The 18,444-nt window shown below is 36.9% G+C and overlaps 1 protein-coding gene across 1 annotated transcript in view; it reads left to right on the top strand.

Moving 5' to 3' along the window:
* The window catches only part of lili (LMBR1-like protein lilipod), an 81,005-nt gene that overhangs the window by 32,898 nt on the left and 29,663 nt on the right, over positions 1 to 18,444 (top strand). The window contains exons 7-10 of the mRNA XM_089238807.1: positions 1,443 to 1,508; positions 8,096 to 8,160; positions 12,158 to 12,284; positions 14,953 to 15,015. Coding sequence (XP_089094933.1) covers positions 1,443 to 1,508; positions 8,096 to 8,160; positions 12,158 to 12,284; positions 14,953 to 15,015 — 321 coding nt within the window. The remainder of the gene's footprint in view (positions 1 to 1,442; positions 1,509 to 8,095; positions 8,161 to 12,157; positions 12,285 to 14,952; positions 15,016 to 18,444) is intronic.

Below are 18,444 nucleotides of genomic sequence, written 5' to 3'. Positions count from 1 at the left end.
GCGTCATTCTTAAAAAACGTACGTCTTCAAAATTTGCTGTGCTTTGTCGAAGAGAGTTGACAAGCTCTGCACTTTGGAAGACTCCAAAAAAAGAATGTAATATATGAGGAGAGGCAGCAAAGAATTATCTGTGGTTGCTAGTGCACTTTTTTGGCCAAAAATTGGTTTTGTAACCAAGTCATTTATCATTTTGCTTTGGCTTGAGTCAATCTTATAGGAAACTTAAATATGCTATGAAAAAAAAAGTTAATTCAAAATTATTATTTTTTTTTAATTTGAAAATTTTTTTTTTTTGGATTTATTTCCATTATGCTATGATTATGTTGTCTAAGGAGGTTACCCTCCCCCATCCTACTTTTTAGTCCTGCGTTTTCCTACTTTTTCTCATTTTTTGAGTGGGAGCCCTGCAAATATTATGATGATGGTTCTTACATCTCGTACAGCTGATTTTGTCTTTGGGTGCTATGATTTTCTCCACACATTTGACTCACAAGATATCCACCATGATGAACAACTTTAAGCGTGTGAGCACGATTGAGCTTTTAGAGTGGTATCATATTAGTTTATGATGAAAGAGTGGGTCAATTTATAGCTTTAAAAGTGGTAGGAGGCAACAGTGAAATTAAGTGATGCAAAATTTTTAATTGCACAATAAAAATAAATAATAAAAATAATACCACAATAAAAATATCAAACAATAACAATAGCAAAAGTCAGTGGGCACTTTAATGGATGGGCTAATGGGGCTCAGTCCCAAATTTAACAAAGATGCTCCCCAAATAATTGATTTTTTGTTTCTTTCTTGGACATGTCAATTTATTTTTGTAATGTCATTCTATTCAGTGTTTTATTATGGAAAGGCAGTTTTTCCAAAAGGTAAAAAGTTGAAATAGGGCCCTAAATTATTCAGGTTGGGAGCCGTTGAACCTGTTGAAACAGCCCTGATTAGAACCATTATTTTTCAGCAAAAATAAGTGTGATAATTACCTCCCTCCTACACATTAGATTTTGACTTGCAGATAACCCAGAATTGTAGATCTGTTGCTAGTTCAAATACTATATTCATATTTTTCTTTAAACAATATTCATTAAAGTGTTGATGATAAATTCCATATGTGTGATAAATCTATACAGCAGCAGCATTCTCAACCTGTGTTCAAGTGCTCCATTCACTATTCAGTAAATAAATTAAGAGATGATGCAAAAGGGCCTCCTTTGTTTGAAATGTATTTCAAAATGTGCTCTGGAAGTCAATAAGGTTAGGAACCACTGCTGTGCAGTATTAGGTTTATTTTCATGAGCCTCAACAGCTGCCTTCAAGGGCCATGAGTTGAGCATTTATGCATTAGACAAACAGTTTGGGACAGTCTGCATCATATTGGCAAACTTTAAAATGTACTGTAATATAATTTTTTTTACTGTTCATTATAAATTTGTTTTAGGTATATGGATAATTTTTCCAGTCCTCTATTCAGTTGTGTCATATGTTGGTGTGGCTTTGTTATTATGTAAGTAATAATTTGTATTCGTATTGTATTTTATCATATATATATTTTTTTGTTTTTGTAATTTCATTTTTAATTGAGTTGCTGTATTTTAGAAATGCATATGACATCCATATTTGTTATGGGCATCTTTTTCTCAGCCACCTTGTTGGGCATTTTGCCTGTGGCTTTGTATTTATAATTTTATCAATATCAATGTCTTTTTTGTTTTCTTTTTGTTGTTATTGTAATACAAATGAAAAATTTTCTGAACTACTCTCATAGAAAATGAGGTTACAGAAACATGCTAGTAATGAAAATTAACTTATGTCCTAATGGGTTGTTTCTCTAGATGTTATAGGAATCTATAGGGGGGGGGGAAATAAACAGAATTTTTCTTTTTTTAACTTTGATTGTATGCACTATTAAAAGATGCCTCTCAAGCCTTTTTACCAGTGACAGAAATGCTAGGATCGGTTCACTCAGTCCTAAGCATATCACTTAAGATCAATACTCATTTAAGAATATTTTACTATGTCAGTTCTGGAACTTTTTGATCAAACTTATACAGTGAAGAGCCAAAAAAACTGGTACACCTGCCTAATATCGTGTAGGGCCCCCGCGAGCACGCAGAAGTGCTGCAACACAACGTGGCATGGACTCGACTAATGTCTGTAGTAGTGCTGGAGGTAATTGACACCATGAATCCTGCAGGGCTTTCCATAAATCCGTAGGAGTAAGAGGGGGTGGCGATCTCTGCTGAACAGCACGTTGCAAGGCATCCCAGATATGTTCAATAATGTTCATGTCTGGGAATTTTGGTGGCCAGCGGAAGTGTCTAAAGTCAGAAGAGTGTTCCTGGAGCCACTTTGTAGCAGTTCTGGACGTGTGGGGTGTCGCATTGTCCTGCTGAAATTGTCCAAGTCTGTCGGAATGCACAATGGACATGAATGGGTGCAGGTGATCAGACAGGATGCTTACGTACCTGTCAGAGTCGTATCTAGACGTATCAGGGGTCCCATATCACGCCAACTGCACACGCCCCATACCATCACAGAGCCTCCACCAGCTTGAAAAGTCCCCTGTTGACATGTAGGGTCCATGGATTCATGAGGTTGTCTCCATACCTGTACACGTCCATCAGCTCAAAGCAATTGGAACCGAGACTCGTCAGACCAGGCAGCGTGTTTCCAGTCCTCAACAGTCCAATGTCGGTGGTGTCGGGCCCAGGCGAGGCGTAAAGCTTTGTGTCGTGCAGTCATCAAGGGTACACGAGTGGGCCTTCGGCTCCGAAAGCCCATATCAATGATGTTTCGATGAATGGTTTGCACGCTAACACTTGTTGATGGCCCAGCATTGAAATCTGCAGCAATTTGCTGAAGGGTTGCACGTCTGTCACGTTTAATGATTCTCGTCAGTCGTCCCGTTCTTGCATGATCTTTTTCCGGCCGCAGCGATGGCGTAGATTTAATTTTTTACCAGATTCCCGATATCCACGGTACACTCGTGAAATGGTCGTACGTGAAAATCCAAATTTCATCACTACCTCGGAAATGCTATGTCCCATCTCTCGTGCGCCGACTATAACACCACGTTGAAACTCACTTAAATCTCAATAACCTGCCATTGTAGCAGCAGTAACCGATCTAACAACTATGCCAGACACTTGTTGTGTTATATAGGCGTTGCCGACCGCAGCGCTGTACTCTGATTGGTTCCATATCTCTGTATTTGCATACGCATGCCTGTACCAGTTTTTTTGGCTCTTCAGTTTATATGCATGGTGATTCCATAATTCCTTGGGCCACACTTTACTGGTGAACCGTTGATCCTAGAGACATACTTCCAATTAACAAAAAGTGTCCAAAGAATGTGTATAACTCAGATGTGTCACTCGTGTTGCAAGGGGTTGTATAGTTACTGAAATATAAAAAATTTTATGTGGACACTCTGTCCTCAAAACTCAATGAGAAAGTTGTTGCCCTTTCTCTTTCGAGGCCAACAAGAAAATATTCCACATTTCTAAGTGCAGTATTAACTGAGAAATTTAAATTCAAATACCAGAAGAAAGTTTGGGAAAAATAGCCTAATGGGTATTGCTTTTTCTCCTCATTTGTGCTGTTCTTTCCCAATTTTCCTCCCATTTTTCAATTCAAATATCTCAGCAAATATTGCTTTTAGAAATGTGGAATTTTTTTATTATCCTCAAAAGAGACACGGCAACAACTTTGTAGTTGGGTTTTGAGAACAGGGTGTCTGTATAAAAAGATAATTTTTATATTTTAGTAATTGCACTTTTACTACTAATTTCCCCTTGCAACATGAGTGATGCATCGAGTTCTGCATGTTATTTTGATACTTTTTCTAAGTGAAACCATGCCTCTAGGATCAACTGTTCACCAGTAAAATGTGGCAAAGGGAGCTATGGAATCACCCTGTATATACATATATATATATACCATATATACTCATGTATAATTCGTGTATTACCAAAACGTAGGTCTTGAAGTTTTTTTTCTTCTCAAAAACTTAATTGTGCATATCCCAACCTCTTCCCCACCTGTAATATACTAACAAGTTTTTGAACAAAAATTCTGCCTATACATGAATATCTATGGAATATACAGTGGAACCATGTTATAGGCATGCCCCCCCCCCCCATGTTGTTCCAACCCAGCTTAGTGCCAGAAGTATACAAATTTTCGAGTGCTAGGTATAATATATGTTAAACCATGTTTCAATATAACACCATAAACTCATTACAATGCCAAAAATCTGCAAAATAAATGGTCCCGTTAAATCAGGGGAATGACTACATTTTTAATCCCTTAGCTGATCAATTTTTTTACCAGAAATGTTCACAAAAAAATCATATTTTTCTACTGCATATAATTAAGCACTTTATACTTAATAGAATAAGAAAATGCAAGAGTTTCTTTTTTATTTTCACTTTTAATGCTTTTACATCATTTTTTATTTTATTATTTTGGAGGACAAAAACCCGTAATTGTTTGCTTTTTGACAGTACGCTCTTTATGTAATGGGGAATGTTTTACAGACTTTACAAAATTTCCTCTCGGACATATTATAAATTTTGAAGTTTACAATTTTCCAAACTGTTCAGAAGTCTTTTTTTTTTTCTTCTTTTTTTGTGGTACAATTTGAAGCATGGTGAAAGGCAAAATCCTACGTCATAATCGGCAGAAATATAGTGTTTCTTTTCAGATTATCTTTCCATTTTCATTTCTTTTCAAACAGCAAACTGGATATTTTCTTGCAGGTCTCAGTTTCTTATCTGTGGGAGCAATGATTTTTACAAAATGTATCGCTGCTAGTCTCAGAAGATTAGGCTCAGAACCTGGTTGTTTACACCTGAAATTTATTCCCAAATGATATTTTTCAATACTGTCAATGAGATCAAGTCTAAACTCTAGTGTGTTGTCCCCTCCTTTCTTACAGTAGACATCATATGAGTTCCATATAGCGATGTCAAAAATGTGGAAAAGATCTTTCTGTAATATCTCCCCCCCCCCCTTGTTTTTGATAATTCCAAATTTTGACCCATTCTGTCTACTCTTCCTATGATATTAATATAGTCCATAATGATTTTTCGTTCCTCTTTCATGTTAGAGCAGACTTAATTTGTTCCATTTCAGTATTATGAATTGTGGAAAGTAATAAAACATTTTTTTTATCCATCCACTTCATCACAGTAACTTTTCCTCTTTGAAAAACTATAATTTCTCCATTTTTTTTTCCCCTGCATTTCCCTTGGAACTTCTTTTCTCTTGAGGTTTAGTGTGTCATATGTGTCTGTTTGGCATGAAACTAATTTGTCTGCTAATTCCGGCAAAGAATAATAATTGTCTATCGTAAGACAGCATCCTTTATGAAGCAAGGGCTTCATCATTGGCAACACAACTTGTGATGAAATGCAGAGTTGAGTTACTCAGGTTTCAGAATTTTGTCTTTACCTGTGTATATTATTATTGACCACACATAATCAGAAATTGATTTGCACAACATAAAGCATTTTACTAGCTCTTTTGAGGGGTATAAATTGTTTCCATCCTAGTCTCCCTTTGAATACCATAAGACTTTCATCTATTGTTACATCTCGCTCTGGTATCACCATTTCACTAAATTTCTTATTGAGGTCTTTTAGAACTGACCAAAATTTTACTAATATAGAGAATTCGTGATTTTGCAGGTCAAATGTTGCATTATCAGAAAAATGCTAGTATCGTTGCAAAAGAAGGAATCTACGATAAGACAATATTTTAGCGAAAATATGTGTGTAAGAGTTGAATGTCTGCTCCAATAATGATCAATTCCAGGTTTCCTTACAATTCCTCGACGTATATTTGGAATGAAAAATGCATGCATCTCTTCTAGAGTTGTTTCTTCCCAAAATTTACTGAGAATTTTCTTGCGACACTCGATTGGATGCACTGTCTGGCATATTTATTTGTCTCTTCCACAATTTTACTCATGAGAGAAGAATCAATAAATGTTTCATAAAATTGTAGAACGTTAGAAGTGTCATCAACTTCCACGTGCACAGAAAGAATACCAGTAAAATTTTACAGAGGACACTGAGGAGGTGGATGTTTTACATCAACCTTGGTAAAAGTTCTGGCAGATTTCAAATCTTCATCAGAACTTAACTCACTACATGAGTCATCTGAAGAATTATCCAGATAATTAGAAGACAGTTCTGAATCTTTATCAGAATTCAGTTCATCATCTAACAAGAACGTATTTTCATTGTTAATTTCATCAGAATTGTCAACTACTACTACTAGTAGTTTCTGCAAACGGCCACAGTAAACTATGGAGCTATAGGCAACACTCAATACTACGGGAATCGGTTTTAAAAAATTGGGTCTTCAAGTTTTTGCAGTCTTTTACTCTTTTTTTTTTTATTGCATCTATCTTTACCATAACAATGAATTCACATGCGCAATGTGAGAGAATTCGAGGGAAGACAAACTCGGAATCGATCTGTATAGTCTGCGCGCAGAAAGCAATCTGTAAAGCCGAGTCTAAACCCGCTGCTCTACTCGATGCCCAAATGCACAAAAACCTGTTTTCCATCAAGACCGTTCCACACAGTGGGCTGAAAACAGGTTTTTGAGTGGTTCAGTGTAGCAAGCCTGTACTCAGCTTCATTTACATAGCGCATGGTCGAGTTTGCAGAACTTGTGTCGGAAAGAATGTTTCATCATAGGTGCTCTGATATGAAGAAAACAAGGATGGGGAGGGGGTCTAGGGTTGCTGGACTATATATGGCCCCTGTGGGCCATATATACAGACAGGTTGGGATTGCATTGAATAATCATAGATTATTAAGGGACTCTGTGACCTCTGCAAGTTGCTTCTAGGGGGGCTGATGTAGCCTGATCCTTCTAGGTTTCAGTGCCAATGAGGTGCTGTATTTAATTAACTTTCAATTAAAAATTTTTTAAAAATTAAATTTTTGAATGATTTTTTTATTGTACTATGATTATGCTGTCCCAGGGGGTACTCCTCCTTCCATGGCAAAGCTGAACATTCATCACTACTGACTAGCTTTAAGCCACTGTTGGCATGTCTGCTTCATCCATAATTTCAAAAAAATATTACAACAGTTTGAATTTATAAGTGCTGCATACACTGGAACAAAAATTCCTGCTTTTGTAGAGAAAAATGTTTTCCATTGAATGGTCTTGCACCTGCACATGTATATATATTTCGAGAAAAGCCTAAATGAAAAACATTTCAGTGACGTAAACAAGTTGCACCATCTGTTGAAAAATATTTATACTAAATAGTCTCTTTACAAGATTTAAAAATACGTGCAAACCAAAAAAGAAAAGGGGAAAATATTGATGCCATAGAGCGTATGGGCAAACCGGTTAAAGGGTTAATGCATTAAAATGGATTTCAGTGTTCTCTTCATAGACTTCTATGTTGAATATACTATAGAATGGCGTTTGTTTGTATCATGACATGATTACATTTCTGCATATTTCATATTGCATTTTATTTTTATTCCTTTTGTGTCTTTTTTTTTTTGTTATTATCGCTAAAAACCTGTCTAAAATGAAGTCAACAAATACACTCATCTCGATAATTTGTTCTTTTCCAATGTCTCTTTAAGATGAGCCAATACATTTCACTATAAGACTCAGAAAATCATGAATTTTTTTACTATGTGGCCAAAATATGTTTTAATTTAGAATGCAAGAACTAATTACCATTCTTATCATTGAGAATGATTATAGTCAGAGTTCCTACTGAGAACAGTTCTGTGTTCTCTGAGAATAGAGATATTCAACTTTTTCATACAGTCGCTTTTCCTTGAAGAAAAGTCAAACAAAATATAGCTTTCTTTCACTAATGTACTCAATTTACTATTAATTGTGTGGGTTTTTTTTAGAATTTATTCCTAAATGTATAGCGTTTTATATATGTTTTTTAGATAGCGGATTTGAATGATGGGTTTTTAAAATCATTCCAGAGTACTTGGCAAATAGGAAAAATGCTTCATTAGTTTTGAGAATTTCACTAAATTCTGCAGAGTTGACAACGGGTTGATAATTTATTAATGTGTATTATTAATATTGCAGCTTGCACACCTATGGGATTTGCTCAGCTATTTACTATTATCGGATCAAAGCTTGTGAAACCAAAGGTATGCTATGTACTATAGTTTGTAAATTCAATTTCACTGATGTGTGGAAAATGTTTTTTAATCCTGCAAGTAAAACTTTTATGTCTATTGATGTAGTTTCTGGAACGAAATGCCATAACTCACAAGCAGGGTTATTTGTGCAAGAACCAGTTTCAACTATAAGAGATGTGTGGGCTACACCATCTCTATATCTGAATCTAGTGATTTTTTGAATTCTGCACCATTGTCAAGATTTTTTTATGGCGCGGCCATCGTAAGTGCATCTCATCATGGGCTCTATGATCAAAATGATTTTTCCAAGGCCTCCTTTGTTGACATGATTAGAAATGTGTACCTTCCAATTTACATGCTTACATTTCTTTTTTAAACTTTTTTACCAATTTCAACCAAGTCTCATTTTCATGAAGTCCCTCTGCACTTGAAGCCCTCTGGGATGTGCCCGGATGAGCCCATGTGTGAAGACAGCACTGTCTTATGAAAACTGTTATAATGGCCTAACCCGGAAAAAATATGAAGCTTTTTTGAAGAAATAATATTTTATATAAGCTTTGAGGTTCAGAATTCATATTTTTTTTAAATGCAACAGATTTACTATGGAGTAAGTCCATGAAAACTCCTGGCCTGGGGAAGTATTCCTTTAAAATCTTATATCTAAGAAATTTCTTCATGAAGCTTGGAGATTTACATCCCGATTCTTTGGGTTATAGCAAACTCTTACAAAATAAGCTTATGACGCTTTTTTGTTTTGCAGCTGGTTAAGCTTCAGAAAAAGCTGAAACTAAAGACTAAACTTTAGTTATAGTTTCAATATTACTACTCTGTATGTTACACTCTCGAGCCTGCAAACATGATTTCACAAAAAAACAAAACTCCACCCCCTTTCTTATCAGATTTATTTCTTGCAAAAGTATTGTATCCTGTCCACAGCTGTCATAGTTTCTAAAAAAATATTATTACCCAAGCTCCCTGCGTTTATTCGCCTTGTGAATTAGTGTCAATCGAGAAATCATCTGAGTCAGAGGTGGATAATTTCCTGTTGATACTGTTATTATCATTAACTCACCCACATTTCTGTCTATCTGGTCTAGGAGTAGAAAAAACCTAATCCTATTGTAAACCTTCTAGACCCCCCCCCCCCACCCTGCTTATTCAGGTGTATCCCATCCCAACGAAGCCACCTGTCGGTAAAACAGGCACTTTTTATGCCTGTATTTGTAAGCCAGGAAGCTCCAAAAATATGACTCCAAGAAAGGAGCAAATTTCCTTCTGGCCTGAGTTGAAATGGTGATCCTACTCCTATATATTCACTACTACCCCTTGGTAGTACTGGAATCTCTGCCACATCTGAACCCTACTCCCCTCCCAAGCAAATTATAGTAACTCACAGTACTGTGGCAGAGACTCACTAATATTTGCTCCTACCCTGTTGCTTCTACTCACAAGACTATCTGCCCAGGGAACTTTTGCCTACCAAAAACATCCCAAACATAGCTAATCTTCCCCAGGAAGACAACAGCGCTCGAAACCTTGGAAATCCCTACACACCAAGTTCCCTAATCATAGAATCCCCGATAATTACACCACTATCCCCCCAGGGCCGGGCTTAGGAATTCTGCAGCCCAGTGCAAAAAATTTTTTGTGGCCCTTCCAAAAAAAATTTATGCAGTTTCTCCCCAACTTACAAACATAAATCTTGAAGGAGAAAAAAATTGTTCAGAAAGAACTCATTTTATTACGCTCATTTTTTCATAATTTCAGGAACGCATTGATAGTTGATCATAATCAATAGAGCCCGAAACTTTAGGCACTGAAAACAGTTGAAATAGGCACTAAAAAAGGCATTTATAATTTATGGAAGGAAAAATAACAATAAGGGTCTAAAAACTAGTTAAAAAATGGGTTGCACTTAATCTGTCTACTGTTCCAATAGAAAATTTCGAAGAAGTTCTTAAACCTCCCTAGCAGGGCCGTAACTAGACTGGGGAGCCGAATGGGAGAGGGCAAAAAATTTACACTTATTTTGCTTAATAATAATCCTTTCGAGAAGAGCTCCAAGGAAAAGTCTGCCCCAGGGTCCAGACAAGGGGCACACTATGGCCCTGCTCCCTAGGGAAACATCATTACAGATCAGAGGTTCTCAGGAAGGTATGCAATTAACACCCCGAAGGACAGTCGAAGTTGCCTTGCTCCTGTGCAGTCATCATCTAGAAATGTCCATGCCACAGGCTACTATGGCTAATGGAAGCACCGCCGGATAAAACTACAAACATTCACTTTGTGCACACTATTTGTACCTCCAGACCAGATGGTAACCCCAATGAGAGGGGAGGTTTCAAGAGGTAAAAATTGCTAGATTTTTCTTGTGGTGTCCCTTTTCTTTTGATGCCCTAAGCATGTTTTTTCCCTTGGTTAATGTAGCCCTGTTATTTCTTTAATGGCAGAAAGAAAGGCCAGACTTTTTGCTTGGGTAAAGAATGTGACCATCTGCATACACTCTTTTCCTGTTTGTAATAAGCTAATACCATACCTAATAACACTTAAAATGATATTATGGGGGGCTTCAAACTGAAAGCCTCCTTTCACAATCAATAATAGTTTAATGGGAGAAAAACTAAATTTTGATCAAAAATTCCCAAAATATCTGCTAAAAAAGAAAAGGGTTACTTTTGGAAGAATTGTGGCCTGGTGTGACCACACCTTTCGCACCTCCCTGATCCCCCACCTCATCTACATCTACAAAGACCGACCCATTACCCCTGAGCTGTCATTATTCATGGAAATTACTTCTTTGTTGACAGGTGGCTCTGTTATCATCAAGCTCTCCAAAACCCTAACTCTCTTCCATAACGCTTCAACCTCAAGATCCAGCTTAGCCCTATAAAAACCCTATATACAGCTAAGTGTAATGCTTTTAAGAATTCATATACCCAAGACTATCAGTCACTGATAGCATCCACGAAAGGAAACACATACTTTATGAACAGTATGTAGATGTGATTTCTCTATTCTGCATGGAAAGACTGGCATAGAATTATATTCTTCTCAGGGGCAATGCAGAACCTGCCTTGGGGGGGGGGGGGAGAATGTAACTTTTTCTTAATTTATTTTTTAAAAAAATGTTTTCGAAAATTTTTTTTATGAACTTTTTTTTTGATAGAGTCTATATGAGTGTCTGGGGAGGGGTACCCCCCTCGGGAGAATCTCCGGATTTCTGGATTTCAAAAGTTGGCACGTCTGCAATAGAAACAGTGAGAACTTGTTCTGTGCTAATATAGTCAAATTCAATGCTTTTCACACCAGTATGATAAAACCATCAGTTAAGCTAAATTATTATTTTAAAATATTACCTGGCATCTGTGTGGTTGCAAACTTATCTCCAGTTTGACAGGTCTGATTTTGAGTCCTGGTTTGAATATGAAATTTTTTTTCTTATTTCTAAAATAATAAATCATCCTCAAAACTAATTCTCATTAAAAAAAATTTCTTCCTTTTCACACAATTTTCCTGTGAAAAAACAAAATAATATAATGGAAACATTTTCTTTTTATACTTTCTAGTTTATTTTTCCCTTGAGCTCTTGTATTCTTTTGATATCTATTTCTTGTTATTATTTGTGTCTGAAATATAATAGAATCTTTACTTCTAGTAATTCAGTTGTGAATCATAATTTTTGTATGATCTTATATATAATTTCAACTAACCCCTCTTGCTTACTAGATTCTGCAAAAGAATTAGTTGCAAATTGAAGCGTGATATCGTACCAACCGATTTAAGTCTATCAGTCATATCACTTGAGTGATGTAATTTAAACATGTGACAGATATTTGTTTCCATAAATTATTCAATTTACTTGTCAAAATTTGATTGGTGTGGTTTTGGATTCCCCAATAAAATCCTTTTATTTTATGCATATTTTTTTAGGATTTTCTAAAATTTTATTTTTGAATATTGCTTCTTTCTGAAAATGTCGATTAACATCATTTTGTGTTTGTTATAGGTTTCAGAATGTATCAAAAATGAAAACAACTCATCTGTTGCTCATGAAAACGAGTTGGATTGGGCAAAACTTGTGAAAGGTTCATATTTAAGTGCATTAATGAAAAGGAAAAATTCAAGTAATGAAGGTTTGTAAATTTCTTAAGTCTCTGGTTTATTTAATTTTTCCCTGTTGAATTTGAGAATTTCTAAATAATTATTTACTGTCTTTTTTTTTTTTTTTTGGTGTTCAAGAAGTCTATACTGAAATGAAATGAGCATTATATCGTAATTTTCTCGGGTCAACTTTTTTTAATTTTTTAACATAGTATCCTTTAAAGTGTCGACCTTCAGTGCAGATGCTGCAGTCTTTTACTCTAATGCAAATGGTATGATTAGCTCAATTCTTCAAGTTATTCTGTATCATTGTTTGAGGAAAATCTTTCTCCTTGCTAGTCATTTTTTCATGTTTAGAGACAAATAATCTGAAGGAGCCAAATCTAGAAAGTAGGAAGATGCAAAACAAAATTGATAATATAAAATTAACAGTTTTGCTGCCACAAGAGCAAAAATATCGACGTTGTTTACCTTGATTTCCAGAAGGCATTTGATCGGGTCCAACATGGCAAACTCTTGAAGCGTTTACATGAGATTGGAATAGGGGACAACTTGCTGAATTGGATAGAATCGTGGTTAAGAGATAGGTTGCAACGAGTTATGGTGAGCGGGGAAGTCTCTGGTTCGCCAGACGTCACAAGTGGAGTTCCTGAGGGAAGCGTCCTTGATCCCATACTTTTTTCCCTTTTTATTGACAAACTCGATCAGGGTATCGATGGGATTACTAGCAAATTCGCAGATGATGTGAAGCTAATGGGGGTAATCGGGAATGAAAGCGATAGGGAGTTGCTCCAGACCAACTTAAACAGGATTGCAGCATGGGCAAATGAATGGAGCATGACGTTTAGCGTTGATAAGTGCATGGTCGCTCATTTTGGTTCGAACAACCCACGGTTCTCTTACGAGTTGAATGGTGTCACTATCCCGGATGCAGCTAGGGTCACCGATTTGGGAATTCTCATTGACGAGCGGCTTAGGTTTTCTGAACATTTTTCAGCGGTGGTCAAAAAAGCGAATAGAATGCTTGGTCTCATTTTCAAAAAGGTCTCTTCGCGTTCTCCTAAAGTCATTCTTCTGCTTTTTCGAGGTTTAGTTCGTCGTGGACTGGAGTATGCTGTAAGGTTTTGGAGACCATACCTACAGAGGGACATAGACTTGGTTGAAGGGGTGCAGAGAAGAGCTACGCGTGTCCTTATTGGCACACAGGGCTTGAGTTATGAAGAGAGACTTCATTTTTTGAATATGTTTAAATTGGATGAACGCATGTGTTGAGGAGATATGATCGAAGTGTTAAAAATTTTCAATGGGATGGATAGGATGGACCATGAACTTTTAGTACACCGCCAATTGACTGCTTTTACAATTGGACACCAGTATCGATTGGTGAGGGACAATGCAAGGTTATGGTGTCGCAGGGAATTTTTCTCTGATAGTGTTGTTAATAAATGGAATAGCTTACCCCCGGAGGTAGTAAATTGTTACACAATTGACAAGAAATTTTAAAGAAATACAATAAACATGTTGGGGTAAATCGAGAAGCTATCCATTCTTAGAATAAGACAACCATAAGTATTCTTTATGGGCATTGTATAATATTTTATCATGTGTATATATTGTTTATAATTTGTGTTAATTGCATTTTTAATTGGGCTGCTGTATTTTTGAAATATATGACAACCATGTTTTTATGGGCATCTTTTTATCTGCCACCTCGTTGGGCATTTTGTCTGTTGTGGATCCTAACAGGCTGACCATATTTTATTAGCTGAAGTATGGGAAATGGTGATTCTAAATATAAGGCATTGCCTATTCTTGCCTAGAAAAAATTGTTGGTGGGTGGGAAATAAAGAGCTATTGCAAAGTGCAGTGAATTAAACTGTATTTTGCAAAAAACGAACTTGACAAATATGGGAGATGAATAGTTATACAGTGAAACCTGTCTAAGACGGACATTATATGAGACGAAAACCCTTCTTGAACAAACAGAGAGATAGTCTTGTGTGAATAATTAGTGCTTTTTCAATTATGGGAAACCTCTTTAAGATGGAAACTGTCTAATCTAACCCAGAAACGGAAGGCATATTTAGTCTATTTGTAGTTTAAAAACCTTCTAAATGTCTATTCACACACATCCGCCATGGCTCATCCCCGTCTTGTGTCAGAAAAAATATTCTTTCCTCTACTGCACTTATTAGCAGTGAAAGGAAGAAGAATATTTTTTTTTTGAACTGACACACGAGATAGAGATGAGCAGTGAGAGATGTGTTTCCCCCCTCCCATCAGCAATGATTGTTATTTTAGAGAGGCTAGGTCCAAAGTTTGGCATGTATGTAATTATAAAACTTGAAAAAAAATTTAGTGTCCATATCAATATGATTGTTTGTATACACATTTTTCCTGAAAACTATGTCTGTTAATCCGATATTAATACATAGTTCTTAGAACAAAGAGTGAAATACTGATGTGAAAGTGTAATAATATTTCTATAATATCAAATTCTTATTTTTCAAAGGATGTTTTAAACCCATTATGTTTCAGTTATGATTTTTGTATAATTAGTACATTATGTTTAATCATGTTGATATTATTTTCATAGAAAAAACATTAAAATTATGATTCCAATCATTGTTAAATCAATTTTATTCTCAACCTATATATGTTTATAGTGCTAAATTAATCTGCATCACACATTTATTACAGATCTTGTTGGTCTTGCATCATTCATCCAAGAGGAAAGACCCTCATTTGAATCAAAGACCTTTGGTAATTTTTATACTTTTCAAATAAGATTTTTTAATAAAGTTATGTGTACAACTGTGAAATGAAGTTGTGTGTGAAAATGAAAATGTAGAATCCATAATATACATTTTGTTTCCAACCCGAAATAAATTAAGAATGAGAAATAAAACTGTATATACACATTTTATTATTAAAGATTTAGATACAGCTCTCTGCTAATTTTTTACATGCTTATCATTTTTATTATGGCATTTGTCATACCTCAAAAATAACTTTCTTATAACCTCCTCAAATAAACTGCTGCTCATACCAACACAAAAACGATTAAGGAATTGCCCTCTTCTATGACAATGGCTACCCCCTACACTGCAGCACAGACCCAAGAACTCCCCACAAGTTCAAAGCTGAGACTTTGCTCTCACTGATTTTCCACCTCTTGAGACAAATGAAACTGTAGGTGAGAGGTTTATGGTTTCAGAATGGGTGGAGGTTGAAACTAAAGTTGGTTCAATAAGGCTGGCAGATTTTCCATGAAGGTGGTTGTCCGGGGGAATAAAAGAAGTAAAAATTTGTGGTGCAAGCTCCAAGGGAAACAGACTGTGGCATCCATTATACACTCCAGACCTTAATCCAACAAGTTATCACGTTTTCTATTCCAGGAAAAACCACTTTTGTGGGAAACCCTACCTAAATGAGGTAGATTTGTAGCAAGCACAGACATCTTTGCATCTAAAATCCTCCCCCTCCCGATTTTTCTACCAACAGAACATTGCAGTGTTAGAGATTCATTGGAAAGAGTGTAAAGGACTTGTATGTGACATTGGTCCGCTGAAGTTGGTTTTCTCTGGTTCCCAACTTCGAGGTGCAAATGCAAGCCGATCTCCTCCTTGAAAAGTCTCGCCACTGAGAGCAGCAGGCCTTCAATCCTGCTTAGAACATTTTTCAAAAAATTTTCATGAAAACGCGTAAGTGAAGAAATACTTTAAATGAGAAATATTGATCAGAATTAGAGTGATCACACATTACACAGAGTTCGCACATCCTTACAAACTCCTTAAAAACTCCTAACTTTTCATTTCCCTCTGGAAGGGCCCTTATAACTCCTTAATTTTTGCAGCCACGCCTGAAAAAGTCCTCTTTTTTTCTTTGAAGGGATGATCTTTCTTAGAATAGGCATTCCCCATGGTGATGAATAGCATTGCCTAGAAAAATAAGAGGAAGCTTCCCCCGAATATAAAGAGGAAGAAAAGGGGGAAAAAAACTCTCTCTCTCCCTTTGTAATAGGAAATGTGAAAACAGGGGATGGGATTGGAACATCTAATGGTTGTGCATACCTGCCAACCGTTACGATTTTGTCGTAGTAAATTAATACGATTATACGCTTTTGCTTCTAAAAATACGATGTTTTACCGAATCGCTAGTTTTGACGTGTTTTCCTGCCTATGTCACAAACTGGTCAGCGTTGGAAATAGATGGTCCGTAGAACGACATCACTCCGCTGAACCAGTAGCCGAAAATTCCCCCATGCCCAGTGGTGAGAAAGTTTTTTTAAGTTTTTACTTTATGCGGCAAAATGATGTCTCGAACCTCCTATATTATGCAGTATACTGAGTGCAGACCTCGCAGCTTTCCTATTTTTCCTACTATTTTCCTACTTTCGCCGCAATCGTCTTTTTTTTTACCGCAATTCTCTCCTACTATTCCTATTTTATCCCTCCTTCCCATTTGCTTACAGCCAATATCTCACTACGAAAATTCCGAGAAACCGCAAAATGTCACTGCTTTCCACAGTTTTTTTTATGTGTTTTATTCACATTACACCTCGCTACTGAAAAAGAAGAAAGGAAAAAAATTTTCAGTTCCACTGGAGTAAGGGAGGACGACAAGCGTATCTTTTCGCCGCCGCGCCTTAAAGTGCTAAAAACTGAAGTCCAGTGGGGAAAGCGAATCTGTTTCGCAGATTGGTCGCCGTAAATAAAAAGTAAAAAAAAAAAAAAAAAATAGCCTCTATCCACACACGAGAGATTCCATGAGAGAGACAATGGGTTTATCTCTCCTGGGATCCTGTAACGAGCGTTCATCCCTGAAGCCAGGTTTTCCTAGGAGTAGGCTTTTTGCGCCACGTGAACCTAACTGTATCATTTCGTGTCGGCAGAAATGAGTTACATAATGACGTTACGCATTTGCGTTTTCCAAGCATGGCACATCGGCTCAGGACGGCTATATAGTATATGACCCTGGCGTCATTTACTCTATCGGCTGCATGCTCCGGTTTAAAGGGAAGAGACACAACCCGAAAATAAAGGGAAGATCGCTGAAACGCAAGGCACACGACGCTTAACTCCTCCAGAAGCAGTCTGCCAATCACGCCTGACGTAAAGCGCTGTCGTGAGCCGTATTGCATTCTGTAGGAAAACAGTCGTACTGCTTTTCATATTGATGAATAGATGGCATGTCGCGCTGGGTGATTCATGTTGCGCGCGACATAGAAAACCTGCTAGTAAAACCCGGCTTTTAAAAGTGACAGCCCGAGCCACGTCTGGTTTTACAGGAGGGGGGGGGGAGGACGAGCCGATCAGCCGCTATGGCTGAACCCACTTTTTTTAACCTTCAGAAAATAACTTTCGGGTATCTTTATGGTAGGGGTCATTCAAGTATTACGTCAGCATGGATGGGGGATTTTCGATTTGCTGACTTGATGATGTAGAGGGGGGGGGGGGGGTTGGATGATTCTTACGTCATCAACCACCCTTTATAAAAAATATGAAATATTCTTAATGGCGTCTTACTCGGTGTGCGAAAAACGAGTAAAACTTTTCACTAGTTTGTGGGCATCTGAACTAACATTCTCCCTATTGAGTCCCTTACAGAGCCACTCGAGTGATCTTCAAATACTTAGCGGATCCAAATGCTCTGGAGCTGTGCCGCACGTCATATAAGTGATCCGTGATTATGCCGAAGATCACTTAAGTAATCTGAGAATTTGCCGCGGATAACTAGAGTGATGTAGAACCGCACTGGTGGCAGGACCAATGCTCTAAAACTTTGTCACATGTCACTCAAGGGATCGCTGAATATGCAACAAATCGCTTAAATGGTCTGGAATTGTGCCACAAGTCACTTAAGCGATCTGTAAATGTGTCACTTGGTTCATTGTTACAAAAATAGATTTAGGGATAGGCCACATCATAACGCCAGGGCCACATTTGGTCCGCACAGGCTAGAACTCCTTAATACACAGGCTGGCGCATGCGCCATTTTGGCCCTTGGTAGCGCACTGCTCAATGTTATCTTACCATAGGATCCTTTAGGATGTCTTCCTTTTTATTAATAGGCTATTATTACCGTTTTTGAATCATTTTTGTCAATTTTTTTCGAAATTACTGCAAAAATTCCATGATTTTCGGCTCCAGAATGTTAAAATTCGGATAAAAAAGGGATTTCTAGAGTTTT

Source organism: Pholcus phalangioides, unplaced genomic scaffold (assembly GCF_987345545.1).
Source record: "Pholcus phalangioides strain wild (caught in Gottingen) unplaced genomic scaffold, Ppha-v1.0 ptg000011l_1, whole genome shotgun sequence".
NCBI classification, from domain to species: Eukaryota; Metazoa; Arthropoda; class Arachnida; order Araneae; family Pholcidae; genus Pholcus; species Pholcus phalangioides.
This window is presented reverse-complemented; position numbering and strand designations above follow the sequence as displayed.